Genomic DNA, 18,078 nt, shown 5'->3' with positions numbered 1-18,078 from the left:
CATCATGTGATCCTTGGCCTTTTCAGGGCGAAGATTTAATCTGCTTTGTTTCAAGTGGGAAATGCGCAAAGATCAAATAAGTTCAAATGCAGGTCAAATATCCTTCAGAAATTCTTTTGATTTATACAAGCAGGAAAATACCATTTAAGAAGGGTGATTATGAAAGGGTTACTACAAACACAGCTGTATACATACTCATATATCTGAAGCGTTCTAAAGTGTGTGGGGTGGGGGGAGAGGAGGATTTGAGGGGGAGAGAAACTTTGCGACATCTATATTAACCTTTGGCTGTATACCAAGGAAGGCCTGCAGTGAGATGGAATGTAAGGCAGCTTTTCCAAATTTTAACACAAGTCAGGTTACAGCTGCAAATGCTTGTCCCCTTACATTCCCTTTACAAAGTAATCCCCAAAAGAGGGAGCCCACCCCCCTCTTTCTCCTACACAGTTGTAGAAGGAAAACTCTAATACCCTACAGTGCTAAAAAGCTTGTTATTAAATGGGGCAAAGAGATGGGTTTTCTGATGCCAAACACTTGTCAGGGGAAGGATCTTGTTCTTTCCACTCCTAGTCCTAATCCAACAACTTAACCACTCTACTCACTGGCTCTCAACAATTGCTTCTTTGTCCCAGAGTTATGTTTTATGGAATAGCTTCCCAACACAATTTGCACAGCTCCACTCCTGTTGATCTTTTGAAAGGCATCTTTATGGGATGCTGCAGGATTATTAGGTCTCCTCTGTCATCACAGATGATTTTGCTTAGAATAGAATAGAATAGAATAGAATAGAATAGAATAGAATAGAATAGAATAGAATAGAATAGAATAGAATAGAATAGAATAGAATAGAATAGAATAGAATAGAATAGAATAGAATAGAATACAACCTTGGAGGTCTTCTAGTCCAGCCCCCTGCTCAAGTAGGAGAACCTATAGCATTTCAGACAAGTGACTGTCTAGTCTCTTCTTAAAAAACTCCAATGATTTCTTCTCATCAACTGCTTTTCACTTCAGCTGTACAATTTCAGGGTCTCTCTGTTTCCTCTGAGAAGCAATCCTTTCCCCCTTCCTTCAGTTGTTATGCATTCTTTCTAGTGGGCAAGTTCAAGCTGGTTGCCATGAGCCATGGCAAAACAATAATTACCAGTGGTAACAGCCATCATACTTACAAGCTACAACTTCCCACCATCTGCTTCAAATGATAGAACTTGTAGTCCAGGAGTTTTGGTTTCAGTCTGACTCTTAATTCGGTAATGGACACTTCTGCTATGAGGCTTTTGGGGAGAACTTGCTGCCACAGAGTGTTTTATAATGCACAGCTGCCTTTTCCAAGGCAACAGTAATAATAATAATAAATTTATATGCCGTCCGATTCCCAGCAACTCTGGGCAGTTAAGATGATGCCCTCCAGACTGTCTTGATGTGGCAACTTCTGGACGTCCCAGCTATCACGGACAAAGAGGAAGGTATCTGGAATTTGCAACTGGTGCAAAATGTAGCCATTTGGCTATTAATTGATACAAAATATAAGGATGACACAATATCCCTATTTTTTTTTTATTGAAAAGTTTTAAAATACAATTTTCCTTTAAAAAACCCCCCTTCCCCCTCCCTCCTCCCCCCCTACCTCCCTTCCTCCCCCCTCCCTCCTCCCCCCCCTACCTCCCCCCCTCCCCCCCCTACTTCCCAGAGCTGAATACAAGGTATATATATAAAAAAAAAGCAAACCTAAGCAACCATATACTAACAACTATAAATTCTAAAATCCATCACTCTCTAGCTTATATAGGATAAAACAAACCTTAACAATATTAAATATATATATTAAAAAAAAACTAGAATAAGAAAAGGACACTCTCTAGCTTATATAGAATGGAACAAACCTTAATAGTATTAAACATATATTAAAGACAAAAAAAAAGGAAAAAGAAAAAAAAAACCCTTCTCAACCCTATACTTATCCTAAATAAACTCCATCCATTTTATCCATTCCATGATATAACATTCTTACAAATAATTTTCCAAATTAACCAAGGATCCCAAATCAAAAAACTTTAAAGTCAACTCTTCTGTAATCGACCGTTCCTCTTCCAGTACCACATCTATAATTATTCCAAACACAACAAAAAAGAAAAAAGAAAAAAAAAAAAGATTGCAAACAAAACTTGAACTTTAATCCAAAAAAGCTGACACAATATCCCTATTGAAAGATCTGCTATTGTTGCCAATTGTTCTCTGAGGACAATTTAAATTATTGATCTGGCCTTTATCTCTCAAAACAGATTAGAGCAAGACTCCCAAAGGGACCCATTTTCTATTATGAATTGCCTATATGTTAACACTGCAGGAGAGGCCCCACTGAAAAGGTTGTTGCTGTCAAGTGCCAGTTTAGGATAGAGGCCCCCTTTTGCATTGGTTTCAGGTTGTAGAATGCACATATTTCAGAGTTTATCTATTTATTTACAGTTTTCACAGCTGAGCCTAATCAGAAGACTCCACCTAGGTTATAATGCCAAACAATACAGGAATTGAAAACACCTCTGGTAATCAACTAGGCTTAAAAACTCAATGGAACAGAGTTGCTTGGAAATGCTTTTCAAAATATGTTAGGCAGATTCAGCAGGCCCACGGGAAGCAGAGTGTTCCAAAATGTGATGGGCACAATGTCAAAGTCACTACATTTCACTCTGCCTATACAGATGCAATTTGTCACCAACAGGTGCCTAACTGTGAATTGATTTTATCACTAAAAAAGTGAAACCACTTTCACGCCTTCCTCAGATGTTAACGAGCTTTATGGGCAAATTTGTAGCTTTCTTGGGTTGATATAAAAGCAGTTTACCCCTGCCTTCCTCTCGGATCTGTACTTTTATGGTTCCCTATCTTAGAATTTCCGGGGACGCGGTGGCTCAGTGGGTTAGGACGCTGAACTTGTCGATCGGAAGGTCGGCAGTTTGGCGGGTCGAATCCCGAGTGCCGCATAACAGAGTGAGCGCCTGTTACTCGTCCCAGCTTCTGCCCACCTAGCAGTTCGAAAGCACGTAAAAATGCAAGTAGAAAAATAGGGACCACTACAGTGGGAAGGTAACAGCGTTCTGTGCGCCTTTGGCGTCTAGTCATACTGGCCACATGACCACGGAGATGTCCTCGGACAAGCGCTGGCTCTTCGGCTTTGAAACGGAGATGAGCACCGGCCCCTAGAGTCGGAAACGACTAGCACGCATGTGCGGGGGAACCTTTACCTTTACCTATCTTAGAATTTAAAGGGACGCGGTGACTCAGTGTGTTAGGACGCTGAGCTTTTCGATCAGATGGTCGGCAGTTTGGCGGGTTGAATCCCGAGTGCCGCGTAACAGAGTGAGCGCCTGTTACTCGTCCCAGCTTCTGCCAACCTAGTAGTTCAAAAGCACATAAAAATGCAAGTAGAAAAATAGGGACCACTATGGTGGGAAGGTAACAGCGTTCCGTGCGCCTTTGGTGTCTAGTCATGCCGGCCACATGACCACGGAGACATCCTCAGAGAAGCGCTGGCTCTTCGGCTTTGAAATGGAGATGAGCACCGGCCCCTAGAGTCGGAAACGACTAGCACGCATGTGCGGGGGAACCTTTACCTTTCTTAGAATTTAAATTTAAATATTTTGCGTTATTTTTTAGAAGAATTCTGCCAGACATTTTGAATGCTGCTTCTGAGCCACAGGATGGGGTTATGGCTTCAATTATTGTTACTGTAATTGTTATGGTACCGCTTTTGCTTTCTAGTTCAGCGTTCTTCCCTTTAGGAAAAGGGTTTCTCCAGAAGGCTTCTACAAAGAGACTGTTCTTCCATGAGAAACAAGGATTCACACTGCAGCTCCCATCATCCCAACTGAGCATGGACACCAGCTTGAGAAAGGCTTATACTGAAGAATGAATTAGAAACACATTTGCTTGGGGAAATGTGAGGGAGGGGGAGAAAGAAGGCTGGATTCTCAAGAATAACCACTTTCATTCTAACCAGTTTCCCCAAACTACTGAATTCATTGCTAGCCCCCATTTATTCCAGAAAGTATATATAGTCTGGGTGTGTCCTGAATGCAAGAAGAAACACCTTGTTTTCTTCCACCTCTTCCCCAGCTATTTCCATATTATGTATGGAGGGGGCGGGTGATATGAGTCTCTACTTTCATGGAAAGGTTTTGTTTCCTTGCAGCAGCTCTGGGAAAGCCAACAATCTGAAGAATTGCTCGGGGCCTGTTTTGAGATAAAGGAAGCAAACCATGGTTGCTAGGAAACTGCCAAGCACTTGCTTACTGTTCTTATGGAATTTCAAAGCAATGGGATCGGTCCAGGTGATGTTTTCTTTCTTACTACCCTACTTTGCCAATTTACAAGATGCACTGCCAATGTGATGAGACTGGGAAACTTGTAACTCTGCCTACCTGGAGAACTATTTTTCCTTTCTCATCCCTGCCCTTTGCTGGATCTTAGCCTAACAGTGCAGACTACACCAAATCTACAGAAGTCTAAAACTACTTTTATTAAGGTGGTCTACAATAACAGAATCTTGCAAGTCTGGTTATGCTTTACCTCCTCCCTTTCTTTGTATTCATGTGAACTGGGTGTCTGTCTGAGATGTTTATGCATGCCTTCTTCTCGATTTGGACTCGACCTCTGTTTTGATCCTCTTCTTCAAGCTCTGTTTTGATCTGCTTATCCACAAATATATGCAGGAAATATGGGTACTTTAAAAAAGCTAAGGGAATATTGTATATATAGATTTACCATCAAGGTAAATTTACTCTTTACATGCTAGGGCTTCTCAGGTCTGGAGAACTATTAAGTTCCCCACTTTTGAACTAGTGACTCAGACTTGGTGGAGCAGTGGGCTAATGCCTCCTTAAGTAACACCAGCTGCCTGCAATTATTGCAGGTTCGCATCCCACCAGGCTCAAGGTTGACTCAGCCTTCCATCCTTCCGAGGTAGGTAAAATGAGGACCCAGATTGTTGGGGGCAATAAGCTGACTTTGTAATAATGCCGCGAAAGCCCTAATAAGCAGGCATATACATAGAATGAAGGCTATTGCTAAGCACATTTGATTTGTGCTTAGATTGTAAGCCGCCCTGAGTCTTCAGAGAAGGGCGGGATATAAATGGGATTAAAATAAATAAAAAGACTAGGTCTGGGGACATCCAGTTTGAGAACCTTCAATTCTCCAGATGCAAACTCATTCTGAAGATATAACGGATGGGGAGAAAGATGGAAAGCATGAAAAAAAAATAAGCAAGTTGGGAGTGTTTCTCTATGATAGGATTTCCATTGGTAGGACAGCATACATGCAGGCGTGCATGTATTCCCTTCACGTAATTCCCTTCTGAGCAAACCAATGTGTAATGGTGTGTGGAAAGATTTTGGGAACCATGGTGAAGAGAGGCTGGCTGGGGTACAGACAGGTAAAAGACAGCATAGCCCACAGCTGAACAATGGGTAGGGCAAGAGGCACACAAGGGATTCTCCCTAGTTTATCAGGCTATAAAGAAAATGGTGGGAGCAATATGCTTTCGGATTTGTGAGATTCTGTTAATGTAGTAATTTTACAATAAAGTAGAGTTTTCTGTCTGATCTACCCTGGTAAGGCTGACACAATATGATAGAAAGAGTACAAAAGGAGTAAGACATTAGTAGACCAAAGAAATTAGTGGCATAAGAAAAGAAACTATAGCTAAATCTAATATTCACACTTCTATACACCACTTCATATACTGCCTTTTGTTCTTCTCAATTCTCTTTTTTAAGGATCTTGTCAACTCAATCCAGCTTTAATCATTTTGGCTTTACTTTTTCTTTCATTCCATTTACGGCATACACAGTACGTGTGTATAAGCCCATCCAGAGATAACTGACCCTTAAATCTTTAACCAAAATACCATGAAAAATGTGCCAACTGTGGATAAGCTGACCTTTGAAAATGTTCGTACATTTTAATTTTCACAACTGACTTACCTGCAGATTTATATGGTACTTTAGTGAAAAACTGAAGAATCTACTTATCCACAGATGGCCTTATCCATAAGTATACAAAGGATATATGGGTACAGTACTTTTAAAAAAGCTAAGGGAATATTGTATATACCCACAGATAAGCTCAACCACAGATAAACTGAATGCAAGTCTGGTGGAAATCAAGTTTTATCCACAAAGGACTGCATCCTCCTACAGTAGCAAGTGGGCCTATAGTATACCAATTCTTCCATATGCTAATGAAGTAGCATCTGCTTCACAATGCAAGTCAGTTTAAGGTGAGGCCTTTAGACCCTTGATTGACGTTGCAGAGAAGAAAAATTAATTGTCATTAGCTAATTAGTGGTCTTCACCGAATGGCTGCCCAATTACAACTGTACAGGCAGTCCTCGACTTACAACAGTTCATTTAGTGACCACTCAGTTACAACAAGCCCTGAAAAAAGTGACTTATGACCGTTTTTCACACTTACAACCACTGCAATATCCCCATACTCACGTGACCAAAATTCAGATGCTTGGCAATTGATGGTTTATTTATTTATGACCGTTGCAATGTCCTGGAGGGTCTTGTGATCCCCTTTTGAGAACTTGTGATCCCCTTTTGACAAGCAAAGTCAATGGGGGAACCAGACTCACTTAACAACCGTGTTACTAATTTAACAACTGATGTGATTCACTTAACAACTGTGGTAAGAACACGGGTTGAAATTTACTTAACAAATGTTTCACTTAGGAACAAAATTTTGGGGCTCAATTGTGGTCGTAAGTCAAGGACCACCTGTAGCTGGAAAATAAATAAATGATATTTAAGTAGAACAAATCAAGGATTTTAAATACTTGGGAATTATGTTTCAATCCTTTGCTGCCCGGAGGGAGCAGATAAAATCTGTTTGTGGTTTATTTAAGTCCACTAATGAAATTCTTTGTTTTACCATTTACAAAGTAGCAAGAAGTAACCCCACCATTACAGACATTTAAAGTGAAGATGCTTTATACTTTTACTTCTTTTGTCTTCACATGCTTCTTGTAGGCTTCCAAACTTGATCAGAGGATAAAATCTGAATCTATTACGTTGTATCTATAAATTCATTCCCTTGTCGGTTTACCTTTCCCTGGCCTGAAGTATTACCCGTATCTGCCTTTCCCCAAAATATTTACAGATTGTCCTTGACTTACAACCGTAACTGAGCCCTTAGTTACAATCATAAGTCATGCCGCTTCTTAAGCAGATCATCATGTGACCGCACCTGATTTTACAACCTTGTTTTTGTGGCAGTTGTTAGGCGAGGGCTATGCTTGTGGCTCAGTGGGTTAGGACGCTGAGCTTGTCGATCGGAAGGTCGGCAGTTTGGCGGGTCGAATCCCAAGTGCCGCGTAGCAGAGTGAGCGCCTGTTACTCGTCCCAGCTTCTGCCAACCTAGCAGTTCGAAAGCATGTAAAAATGCAAGTAGAAAAATAGGGACCACTGCGGTGGGAAGGTAACAGCGTTCCGTGCGCCTTTGGTGTCTAGTCATGCCGGCCACATGACCACGGAGACGTCCTCGGACAAGCGCTGGCTCTTCGGCTTTGAAACGGAGATGAGCACCGGCCCCTAGAGTCGGAAACGACTAGCACGCATGTGCGGGGGAACCTTTACCTTTACCTTTACCTTTATGCTTGTAAAAAAAGGGACGCGGTGGCTCAGTGGGTTAGGACGCTGAGCTTGTCGATCAGAAGGTCGGCAGTTTGGCGGGTCGAATCCCAAGTGCCGCGTAACAGAGTGAGCACCTGTTACTCGTCCCAGCTTCTGCCAACCTAGCAGTTCGAAAGCACGTAAAAATGCAAGTAGAAAAATAGGGACCACTATGGTGGGATGGTAACAGCGTTCCGTGCGCCTTTGGCGTCTAGTCATGCCGGCCACATGACCATGGAGACGTCCTCGGACAAGCTTTGAAACGGAGATGAGCACCGGCCCCTAGAGTTGGAAACGACTAGCACGCATGTGTGGGGGAACCTTTACCTTTACCTTTTATGCTTGTAAAACCAAAGTTGCAATAGTTAAGCAAATCCATTGTTGGTAAGGAGGCTAATGTTTTTTTGCCAGAGACCAGAAGTAAACACCAGTTTCTGGCAAAAATAAATCATAAATCATTGTCCCAAGACCACGAGGTGTTTCAAAAAGCCATTAATGTGGAACCCTTGCCAAGTGTGATCACATGACCATGGGGAAGCAGTCATCAGAACTTTGACTTCAGGTTGTAAGTAGCTTTTTCTGGGTTCACTGTAACTTTAAACTGTCGCTAAGTGACCATCACAAGTCCAAGGACTATCTGTATTCCAAGGTTCCTCTTTTTAATAATCCCCATCCTTTGTTCTCCCATTATTTGATAGCAACCCTTGGTGGAGCAGTGGGCTAATGCCTCCTTAAGTAACACCAGCTGCCTGCAATTAGTGCAGGTTCGCATCCCACCAGGCTCAAGGTTGACTCAGCCTTCCATCCTTCCGAGGTAGGTAAAATGAGGACCCAGATTGTTGGGGGCAATAAGCTGACTTTGTAATAATGCTGCGGGGGGGGGGGCGAAAGCCCTAATAAACAGGCATATACATAGAATGAAGGCTATTGCTAAGCACATTGATTTGTGCTTTAGATTGTAAGCCGCCCTGAGTCTTCGGAGAAGGGCGGGATATAAATGCGATTAAAAAAACAACAACCAGTTTTGACATTCGGTCTGGCATTCAATCCAGCAATTTAATCCTATGATAATCTTTCCAGATTTGAGTACTTTTGTGCTTACAAGTTCTAGAATAGCATGTAGGATGAGAAAGTTGTATATCACAACTGGAGGGTGCTCAAAAGAAAGAAATTCAATAAGTGAGTATAATGGTTATACTGTATAGGCACAAAGATATCTGGAGGGTACTTGATTGAAAAAGTCTGAATTATGCATTAATAATCTCATTCCTGATCCTCAGTTTAAATCTGGAGAACAAAAGCAGTGTAGGTAATCCTTGGATTACAACAGATCATTTAGTGACTTTTCAAAGTTACAATGGCACAGAAAAAAAGTAACTTATCACCATTTTTCACACTTTACGACCATTGCAACATCCCATGGTCACATGTCCAAAATTTTGATGTTTGGCAACTGGTTCATATTTATGAGGGTTGCAGAGTCCCAGAGTCATGTGATCCCCTTTTGCAACCCTCTCACAAGCAAAATCAATGGGGAAGCTAGATTCACTTCACAGCCCTGTTACTAACTTAACAACTACAGTCATTCACCTAATAACTGTGGCAAGGAAGATCATAAAATGGGGCAAAATTCATTGAACAAATGTCTCACTTAGCACAGAAATTTTTTGGCTCAGTTGTGGTCGTAAATCAAGGACAACCTGTACTATATCAAAAATGGGCTGTTGACCAGTCATCAAATACTCATAGCTGCCTCAATAAGCCAGCCTCTGCAATTCACTTGTCTTCCAGAAATGGTGCTTGGACACTGCAATCTAGCTTGGCAGAATACCCCTAAATACAGTTCACACTCTTCTACTGACAGTGAAACTTGGCTCACCACCCCAAAAGCCTGTCTCAAATGTCAAAATGTTCTAAGTGGAAAATGGATGGTATATGCTGAGAATTTTAATTCTGTAAAAAGACAGAACCACCATCAATCAGATCTTGATATGTTCACAAAATTAATCTCTGGATTCCTGGGAAGTAAATAGGATAATAGATAACACATACAGACAGAAGGTTTAGTGGTATATATACAGATATATTTATTTATTTTATTTTTATTTTTATTCTATTTATATCCCGCCCTTCTCCGAAGACTCAGGGCGGCTTACAAGCTTAGCAGTAGATATATAGATATAGATATAGATATAGATATAGATATATAGATATATTCTTGAAATATCATTGGTTATAAGGAAATACAGTTTTTTTAAAGACAACGTATGGAAGGAAGAATTGCCTAACTTTTCCAACTTCAGTACATGTAGTCGACTTACAACTATTAGTTTAGCAAATTGTTCAAAGTTACAACAGCCCTGAAAAAAGTTACATTCAGTCAGTCTTATAACTTATATAAGCAGCCAGCTTGATTAGCAACAAAACCCTGATGCCAGTTCTAGAGGACTGCTTATAACCTCCATGTATCTTACAGCACATTACAGAATTACAGAATTACTTAACCATAGCAAGAGAAAAAATAATCGCCACTTATTCCTCCTTTATCTTTTGATGCTTCTTTACAACTTACAAAGCCACTCTGTCTTTTCTATAAAGGATTATTTGTTCCTAATACAAAATGTTTTAAATCTTCACCAATCCCTGCAAAGCTCATCCGCTTTGCATCTTCTTGAAAACTCATTCTTTACCTCTTAGTAGCCGAGGAATAGAAAAGTGAAAAAACGATCTAATTTAAAACACACACACACAGAGAGAGAGAGAGAGACAGACAGACAGATAGACAGAGATAGAGAAGTTACATTGAGTTATTTCAAATATAGAGTTGCTTTATTTCAACCTATTAACTACCTGCAACCTTTTTAGTGCTATAACGCTTCCTCACTGCGATACGTTTTCAGTTTTGTGTTATGACACTTCCTTGCTGCCATAGTTCAACATATGTAACCAGACCCTACCTGGGAAACACAATGCCCACAAGGGTATCTTTTTTCTCAACCATGGCACAGTTTAAGACAGAGGCTGCAATTTTGAAAGATTGCTATAGAAAGCTTTCAATTAAAAGCGGGGGGGGGGGAGATCTCTCTGACAATAGATCTTCTAATTTTCACTGTCAATAGAAATCTGTATGCTCCAAAACAGGTGCTGGGCTTGACTATATAATATAGCCTAGTGAGCAATGAGTCTAATTCATTAAACAGTCTATAAACAAAATGGCCTTTGTCCTACAGAGATGAAAGACCTGAAGCTATAATGGGATGAAAGTGTACACAAGGATGAAGAAAGCTATTAGAAATCTATGTCCTTTCTTAAACTTGTCCTGGCATGCATTCTTCACTGGGGAACAAACCCAGGCAGAGAAAACTCACTTCTTTCCACCTGCCTATGTGAAAACTACTGAATCTTTCCTATCAGCTTACTAATGAAAAGCCACACTAACAGAGAAAATACCACTATGATAGAATCATTATTTCCAGAATAGCATATTTCCTGCTACACTGTAGCCCAATCCATATTAGTGGCATAACCAAATGTTTTCCATGCATTGAGATGGGCAAGTTTAGATGATTCTCCAGAAATGCAAGTGTTTCTCAAGCTTGGCAAAACTGGCTGGGGAATTCTGGGAGTTGAAGTCCACACATGTTCAAATTGCCAAGGTTGAGAAATGCTGCAAGCAATGCCTTTCATCTCACTTTCTTCTAGAGCTGGGTTCACACCATACATTTAATTTAGTTAAATGCCCAGGATTTATATTAACATAACACTATAAACTTGAATAATTTTAGGTTTTACTTAAAAGGTGTGGGGGGGGGCTTCACCTGCTGTGTGAAGCTCATGTTAGGTTATTTTTTTGGTTCAGCGGAGTGTGTGATACTAAAAATGCATTAACTCAGTACTAGATTAATTCACACAATTAGTTCACACCAAGAGACTGAGGTACAAGGATTTTCTTCCCCATCCAAATTCACATAGGCTAAACTAGACAATGAAAAGTTCAGACAACAAAAAAAAATTACCAGATGATTGCAATGTTTCTCAACCTTGTCAGCTTGAAGATATATGGAATTCAACTCCCATGCTGGCTGGAAAATTCTGACAGTGAAGTCCACAAATCTAAAGGTTATCAAGGTTGAGAAATATTGGTTGATTGTATACAAGTGTCATGTAAGAACAGGACTCCAACTTGTAGAAATATATCCTGCACAGAGATGTAATATAATGTACTATGAACTATGCATTGATTTATACAGTATCAAAGAAACTTCAGTGCTAAATAAGGATAATTACAATCTCTCTATTTGGTGTTTCAATGGAAAAGTTTCCAAAGTTTTTCTGGGGGTTTTTTTTGAAATACAACTTTGGTAAAATTGCTTAAACTTTCAGGCAGGCTAAGTTCACATATCATCTTAAATCATAATGTGCTTGGTTTGGCTTTACTGCTCAAACACACATTCTTAAAGCAACTTTCCCTGGCCCACTATTGATCAGATATGTTGGCCTTCACCTCCTAGAATTTCCATCCACGTTGATTAAAAAGGCTTTAACACTTTTCTGTCCCCCTAGCTACAATTCATTTGATTGTCCATGAAATATTTTCAAAAAATATCATATGTTAGTCACTTTTCTGAACTGGGTAGACATTTGGAGAATCAGAAACCAAGCCCTAGGCCACTGCACCTCATGTCACAATAAGGAAGGGTGTGTCCCTCTTTATGACTTAGGCCAAGCTGGGTGCTTGGAGAAGGGAGAATGGTTTAAAGTTCTCTCTGTTCTGAACTTTTATAAAGATTTGGTGTGGATTCAGAGACATCCAATCTGTAACATGCGGTGGTTTCACAGACAACATGTGATCTCGGCTAAAAACAGATACACAGAAACTCGTACCTATAATTATACATTTTAAATAGAACTTTGCCCTAGAGAGCATTCTACTCAAATCCAGCTGGTTTATTCAACCCCATTAACAAGAAAAGAGAAACCCCCATCTATAATAATTCTCCATTTTAAAAAAACAGCCAAACTGAAAAATGACAAATTTCATTTAATTTGTTTAAAGCCATTGCCATGTGCTCAGGCTTTGCTCATTACAAAGCCATAGCAAACAAGGAATTAACAGGAAATCTTTCTTCATCATTAAGTTCCCAATCCACAACCTGTTTTGCTTTTTTTTTTCCACCAAAGCAAACCTTTTCCTCATCTGAATAGGTGTCTCATACGTAATGAGTTTGTGGACTACAAACCAGATTTAAAAGAACTTCATTGAATAAAGCTAAGCAAGCTAGCTCTTTAAAGCAGCTCTGAGCTTTCTTCTTCCCACTGAGACCTTTTCATTTGTAGATGCTTCTGCAGCAATTACCAATGCTCTTCAAAGTGGTCCAAAATCTTCAATGTGAACCACAAGCTATGACCAAATCCTTGAGGTCTCAGACCCAAGACTGAACTCAACATCATTGCAAATGCCACAGAGAGGAAAGGGTTAACTTATTTTCCAAAGCACCAGAGAGCAAGACAAGAAACAATGGATGGAAGCTAATCAAGGAGAGAAGCAACCTGGAATTAAGGAGAAACTTCCTAACAGTGAGGACAATTAACCAGTGGAACAGCTTGCCATCAGAAATTGTGGTGCTCCATTACTGGATGTTTTTAAGAAAAGAAAAGACAGCCACCAGTCTGAAATGGTCTAGGGTCTTCTGCTTGACCAGTGGGCTGGACTAGAAAAGCTCCAAGATCCCTTCCAGCTCTATTCTGATTGATTGAGAGAACTAGAAGTGCATATGTGATAAGATTTAAGATAACAATAATCAACTGTTATCTTATGCAAATTATCTCTGAGCAATTTCCAGAGTGTAATCACAAAAGTGTAATTAATTCATTTATGATGCACAGCAGCTCATGATAGCAAATAAAACTGAGAACTCTTTAGACTAATTCTCCAAACATCTTGATAAGCAGTTGGTATCTTTTAGCAAACTTTGGTTCACACTTAACCAATGTGAGGCTATTTTCACAACCCTGCAATGGACATTTAATCAGTGGCTTCAATGAGGGTATGGTATCATCAAATTACTCCACAACAAAGATTCCATGATACGTTCATATATTTTTTAAGTAGAAGAAAACTAAAAAAAAATGTTTCTAGTTTATACTGAGGAATAAATCTAGTGTGGGGGGGCATATTCAAGATTACATTATCTAACCCAGACATGTCAAACTCGCGACGTCACATGATGTTGTGCGACATATCGGAGCTTTTTCCCCCATTGCCGGCAATGGGGTGGGCGCGGTTTCCTTGTGATGCGTCCGGCCCGCGGGGCGGCAGTTTGACACCCCTGATCTAACCGAACCATACACATAAGGAGATTAAAATGTAGAAAATTTCACCAGTCCATTGGATGACACTAGGATCAAAGAAAGTGTTTGTCCGGCTATGTTATTGCAAGTGTAGAACATAATGGGTTCAGTTACCACAGATTAATTAATCTCACTAGTTAAAGTCTTGCAAATTGTCATCAGTCCCAGTCCTCTGTTTTCATACACTAAAGGCAGTGCCACTCATTCCCAAATTAAGGTGTGCGGTGTTGCAACTTTAGATTCATGCAGGTGCACTTTACAAGGTCCTTTAAGGCCAGCTAATTGCAAGATTTCAAGGGGTAGCTTGAAAAAAAAATATGTAATAGGCTTAAAGAACACTTAAAGTTGGTTACCCATTAATGCAACGGGTCTCATATCTAGAGGGGAAAGTTGCTGAAATCCAACAAGTCAACCCTTTTTTCCATTGTTCAAGGTATATGGCTGGAATAAATACAACTTTGTAAGAATTCACATTGATCTACAAAGGATTTTGGAGATGATAGCTCCCTTGTTTGATCATAACCACCACCAGGCTTGAGATTATTCACCCTTTTGTTCTTATGGTGTCTCTCCACATGTGGGTTTAAGATCATAAATTTTAGGTCTACCTTCCTTTCTAAATGCCAAGTTGGACAAGGGTCCCAATCCACAGATTTGGCCTTCACAACATCAGGAAGCATCCACTGAAGACACCATGCCAAGTACCTAGGGACATGTGGTTGATGTGGGAATCAGAAATGTCCCAGAGACAAAACTACTTTATAATGGTGAGAAAATCCAAGCATTTGAAAAATACCAAACAAAATTCTGTTTACTTAACAAAGGATCCAAAGAAGCTATAAGAAAACAGGGTGTTTTTTTAAAACCTGTGAATAATCAAGTAAAAGTCTGGAAGGAAGACAAACAAGAATACCTGACTGATTCATGCCAGCCATAAAGAAAAAGAAAGTTGCTGGAAGGCTAGGTTCAGGTTTAAGCAGGCCCTTAATGACCCAATTACTGTGGGTCATTTTTTGTTTCCCACAATACCTCAGATCAGCATGGGGCATGGAAGAAGATGGCTGCCTCTGCCAGATAGTCAGGGACCTGCACCTGAAAATCTAGGACAAGCATCCTCAGTGCCCAAAGATCTCTGGCAGGTCATCAGCCTTGGGGCTCCTAGGACCAGATGCTGGTCCCACCTCCATTAGGTCCTTACTGGCTTCCCAAGAGCCACCTTCTACCTCAACCACCTTCTACCAAGCGCTACCAACCACTTTCCACCATCAGCCAGAGACTCACCCATGTTCACGAAGCTCATGACCATGTCTGCCTCGGTGAGGAAACTGCTGTCCTGCAGACTGGCCAGGGGTGGCCCTTGAGTACTGAAGATGGGCTTGTAAGGGTAGGAGAAACCTTCGCCGCCTTCACTGGGGCCCTCTTCCTCCACCGACATAGCATTGTAGAGGTCCAGCATGAACATGGGAGCCGAGTTGTCCTTGCCGTGCAAGTGGGGCCTCGGCCGGTGAGGCAAGCCCAGGATGGACAGGATCTCCCGCTGCATCTCCCGGCGCTCCTGGCTCCGGAGCCTCCTGTGGATGAAACTCGAGTGCACCTCGTTCTCCAGGGTGAAGTCCGCCAGGGCGCATCGCAGCTCCAGAGCCCAGAGGAGGATCCAGACGATCCTGAAGGCAGCCGCCAGCTGCTTCAACCACTCCGCCGCGTGCATCTCCGTCACGGGTGGCGGGGGCGGCGGTGGTGCTGGTGGTGGGTGCAGATCTAGGAAGCCAAGGGGTTGAGCGGCGGTAGCCGGACGAAAGAGCTGACCATTAAAAAAAATAGGGGGGGGCAGCTGAGCGGAGCGCCCCGCGGAGGGATCACTCGGCTCGGGAGCTGCCCTGGCAAGCCGACCTCGAAGCGCACATGATAGCCCGGGCAGTCGCGGCGGGGAAAGCGACTCAGTTGGCAAAATCCATACACGGGGGAAAGGGGAGGGGGGCGTAAAAAAAGAAAAGAAAAGAAAGGAGATCGAGCGATCCCCCCACCCCTACCCACCCACCTCGCCGCCTCTTGCGGGGACCGCGCTCCTTTCTCGCCCGCCCGGCCGCTCGCTCGCTCCCCTCCGTGCGCGCCTCGCCCGCAAGTCCCGGGGCTTTTGAACTGCAGCTTTCGCCAAGCAACAGGCGGCGGCGGCAGCTCGGGCGCTCAGTGGGCGGAGCTCGCCGCCGCCTTCCCACTGCCTCCCCAAAATGTCTCGGAAGGAAAGCCGCAGCAGAGGGAAAGTCTCTCTCTCTCTTTCCACGCCGGGCTCGGAGGCTTTCGAAGCGAGCCCCTCGGTTCCCCCACCCACCCCGTCTCCGAGTCCCTCAGCCTCAGCCCCGACTGGCTTGGAGATAAGGAGCGTGGGGAGCGCCGCACACGCACACTCGTGGCGGGAGGGGGGGGCGTGGAGGGCCTGCCCCGTCTGGCACTTGTTTTGTATAGGCGCGCAGCCCGTTCCTGGGCGTTTCCCAAGCCCACTTTGCGTAGTTTGCTGCCCCAGGTAAGCGCGCGGGCGGGTGGGCGTCGTGGGCGGCAGGGGTTGGGGTGGGTGGCGGAGCGTTGAACGAGCGGCCAGTTTTCCACGAGGGGTTGTTTTCATTCTCCAGAGCAGGAAAGGTGATGTTTTGAATGGCGAGAACTTGGATGTTGTGTTGAATAGGATCTAAACGTATAGGGATGCCATTCTTCTTTTATTTCTGCAGTTTCGGATCCGCTAACCTGTTGTTCTTCTTGTTGTTGTTGTTTTTGCAAAGTGCGTTGTTTTAAAAGTTGCCCTTCTATTCTCTCTCTCTCTCTCTCTCTCTCTCTCTCTCTCTCTCTCGTCTTCATTTGTTCTTCATTCCTTTTCTTTCTAGTTATGTCTTTCTGGTTATAAGCTTCAAATATTGTATTGCCAGGTGAGAATGAATTCAAATTTTGGTGAAAAGTTATGACGTCAACTTTATAGTTAAAATGTATATTGAGCTATTAAACTCAGAGGCTTTTATAATTTAGACGTGTGTGGTGATATGAGTTTGTTGTTGTTTCTCTCCCCCCCCCCCCGTCTTTACATTTTATAATTTTGCTTCATTGGGTGCCAGGTTTAGCAGCTATTTGCCAAATAAGATTTAAGTGACAAGTTCATTTTATTAAAAAATATGGCTTATCACCTAGTAATATATTTCTTAGCAGTTAATTGAAGTGGGGAATTCATTTCATCTCATCAATGTATATGCGTGTCCTTCACTTGCAGTTGTGACTCTGGGCTTCTAATGTTGAATTAAAAAGAAGTCAGCAAACAACACCCCCCAAAAATAATAATAATTATTATTATTTAAAAATAACAAGACAATCCACAATCATACTGCTCCCCTTTTTCAGAATAAACTCATCAATCCCACCGCCCATTCCAATGCCCAGGGGAAAAGACCCTTGGAAAAGACCAGAAGGATCAAACCATCTGCATTTCAGGAATATTTGCTCCTCCGTATGACCAGTCTTGCAACAGAGAAGGCACATCTGGGTCCCATCAGATGGCATTGTTTGATAGAGTAGCCCCAAAGAGAGCCAGTTTGATCTAGGGCAGGGGGGGGAACCTTGGCTCTTTTTTGACTTGTGGACTTCAACTCCCTGGTCTAGGGGGATAAGGCGTCAGGCTAGAAAGCAGGAGATGATGTGAGTTCAAGTCCGGTTTTAGCCATGAAACCCAGCTAGGTGACTTGAGGCCAGTCATTCTCTCTCAGCCCCACCCACTTCACAGGATTGTTGTTGTGGGGAAAACAGGAGGAGGTAGGTGTTGGATATGTTCACCTCCTTGAGTTATTTGTAAAAATCAGAAAAGCAGGATACAATTTTTTTTAAAAAGCATTCCCATCCAGATAATTGGTTTTTCAGCTCTACAAATAACCCAGCTCTCTGCCACATAGTGCTTTATGGAGTGTCAACCAATTGTAACTTCTAGGTAGTCTTCAACTGCAGCCCCATGTAGAGTGTATTGCAGTAGTCCAGATGAGAAATGACCAAGGCACGAATGACTGGAGCAGAACTTCCTAAT

The 18,078-nt window shown here is 42.1% G+C and overlaps 1 protein-coding gene across 2 annotated transcripts in view; it reads right to left on the bottom strand.

Moving 5' to 3' along the window:
- Positions 1-16,389, bottom strand: part of BMP7 (bone morphogenetic protein 7) — a 104,754-nt gene extending 88,365 nt beyond the window's left edge. For both annotated transcript variants that reach the window (XM_081324079.1, XM_081324080.1), the window contains exon 1: positions 15,306-16,389. In XM_081324079.1, coding sequence (XP_081180205.1) covers positions 15,306-15,732 — 427 coding nt within the window. In that variant the 5' untranslated portion in view covers positions 15,733-16,389. The remainder of the gene's footprint in view (positions 1-15,305) is intronic.
- Between the last annotated feature and the right edge of the window lie 1,689 nt (positions 16,390-18,078).

Source organism: Vipera berus (assembly GCF_964194415.1).
Source record: "Vipera berus genome assembly, chromosome: 3".
NCBI classification, from domain to species: domain Eukaryota; kingdom Metazoa; phylum Chordata; class Lepidosauria; order Squamata; family Viperidae; genus Vipera; species Vipera berus.
Note: the sequence above shows the minus strand (reverse complement) of the source record. Positions and strands in the feature narration are given on the sequence as shown.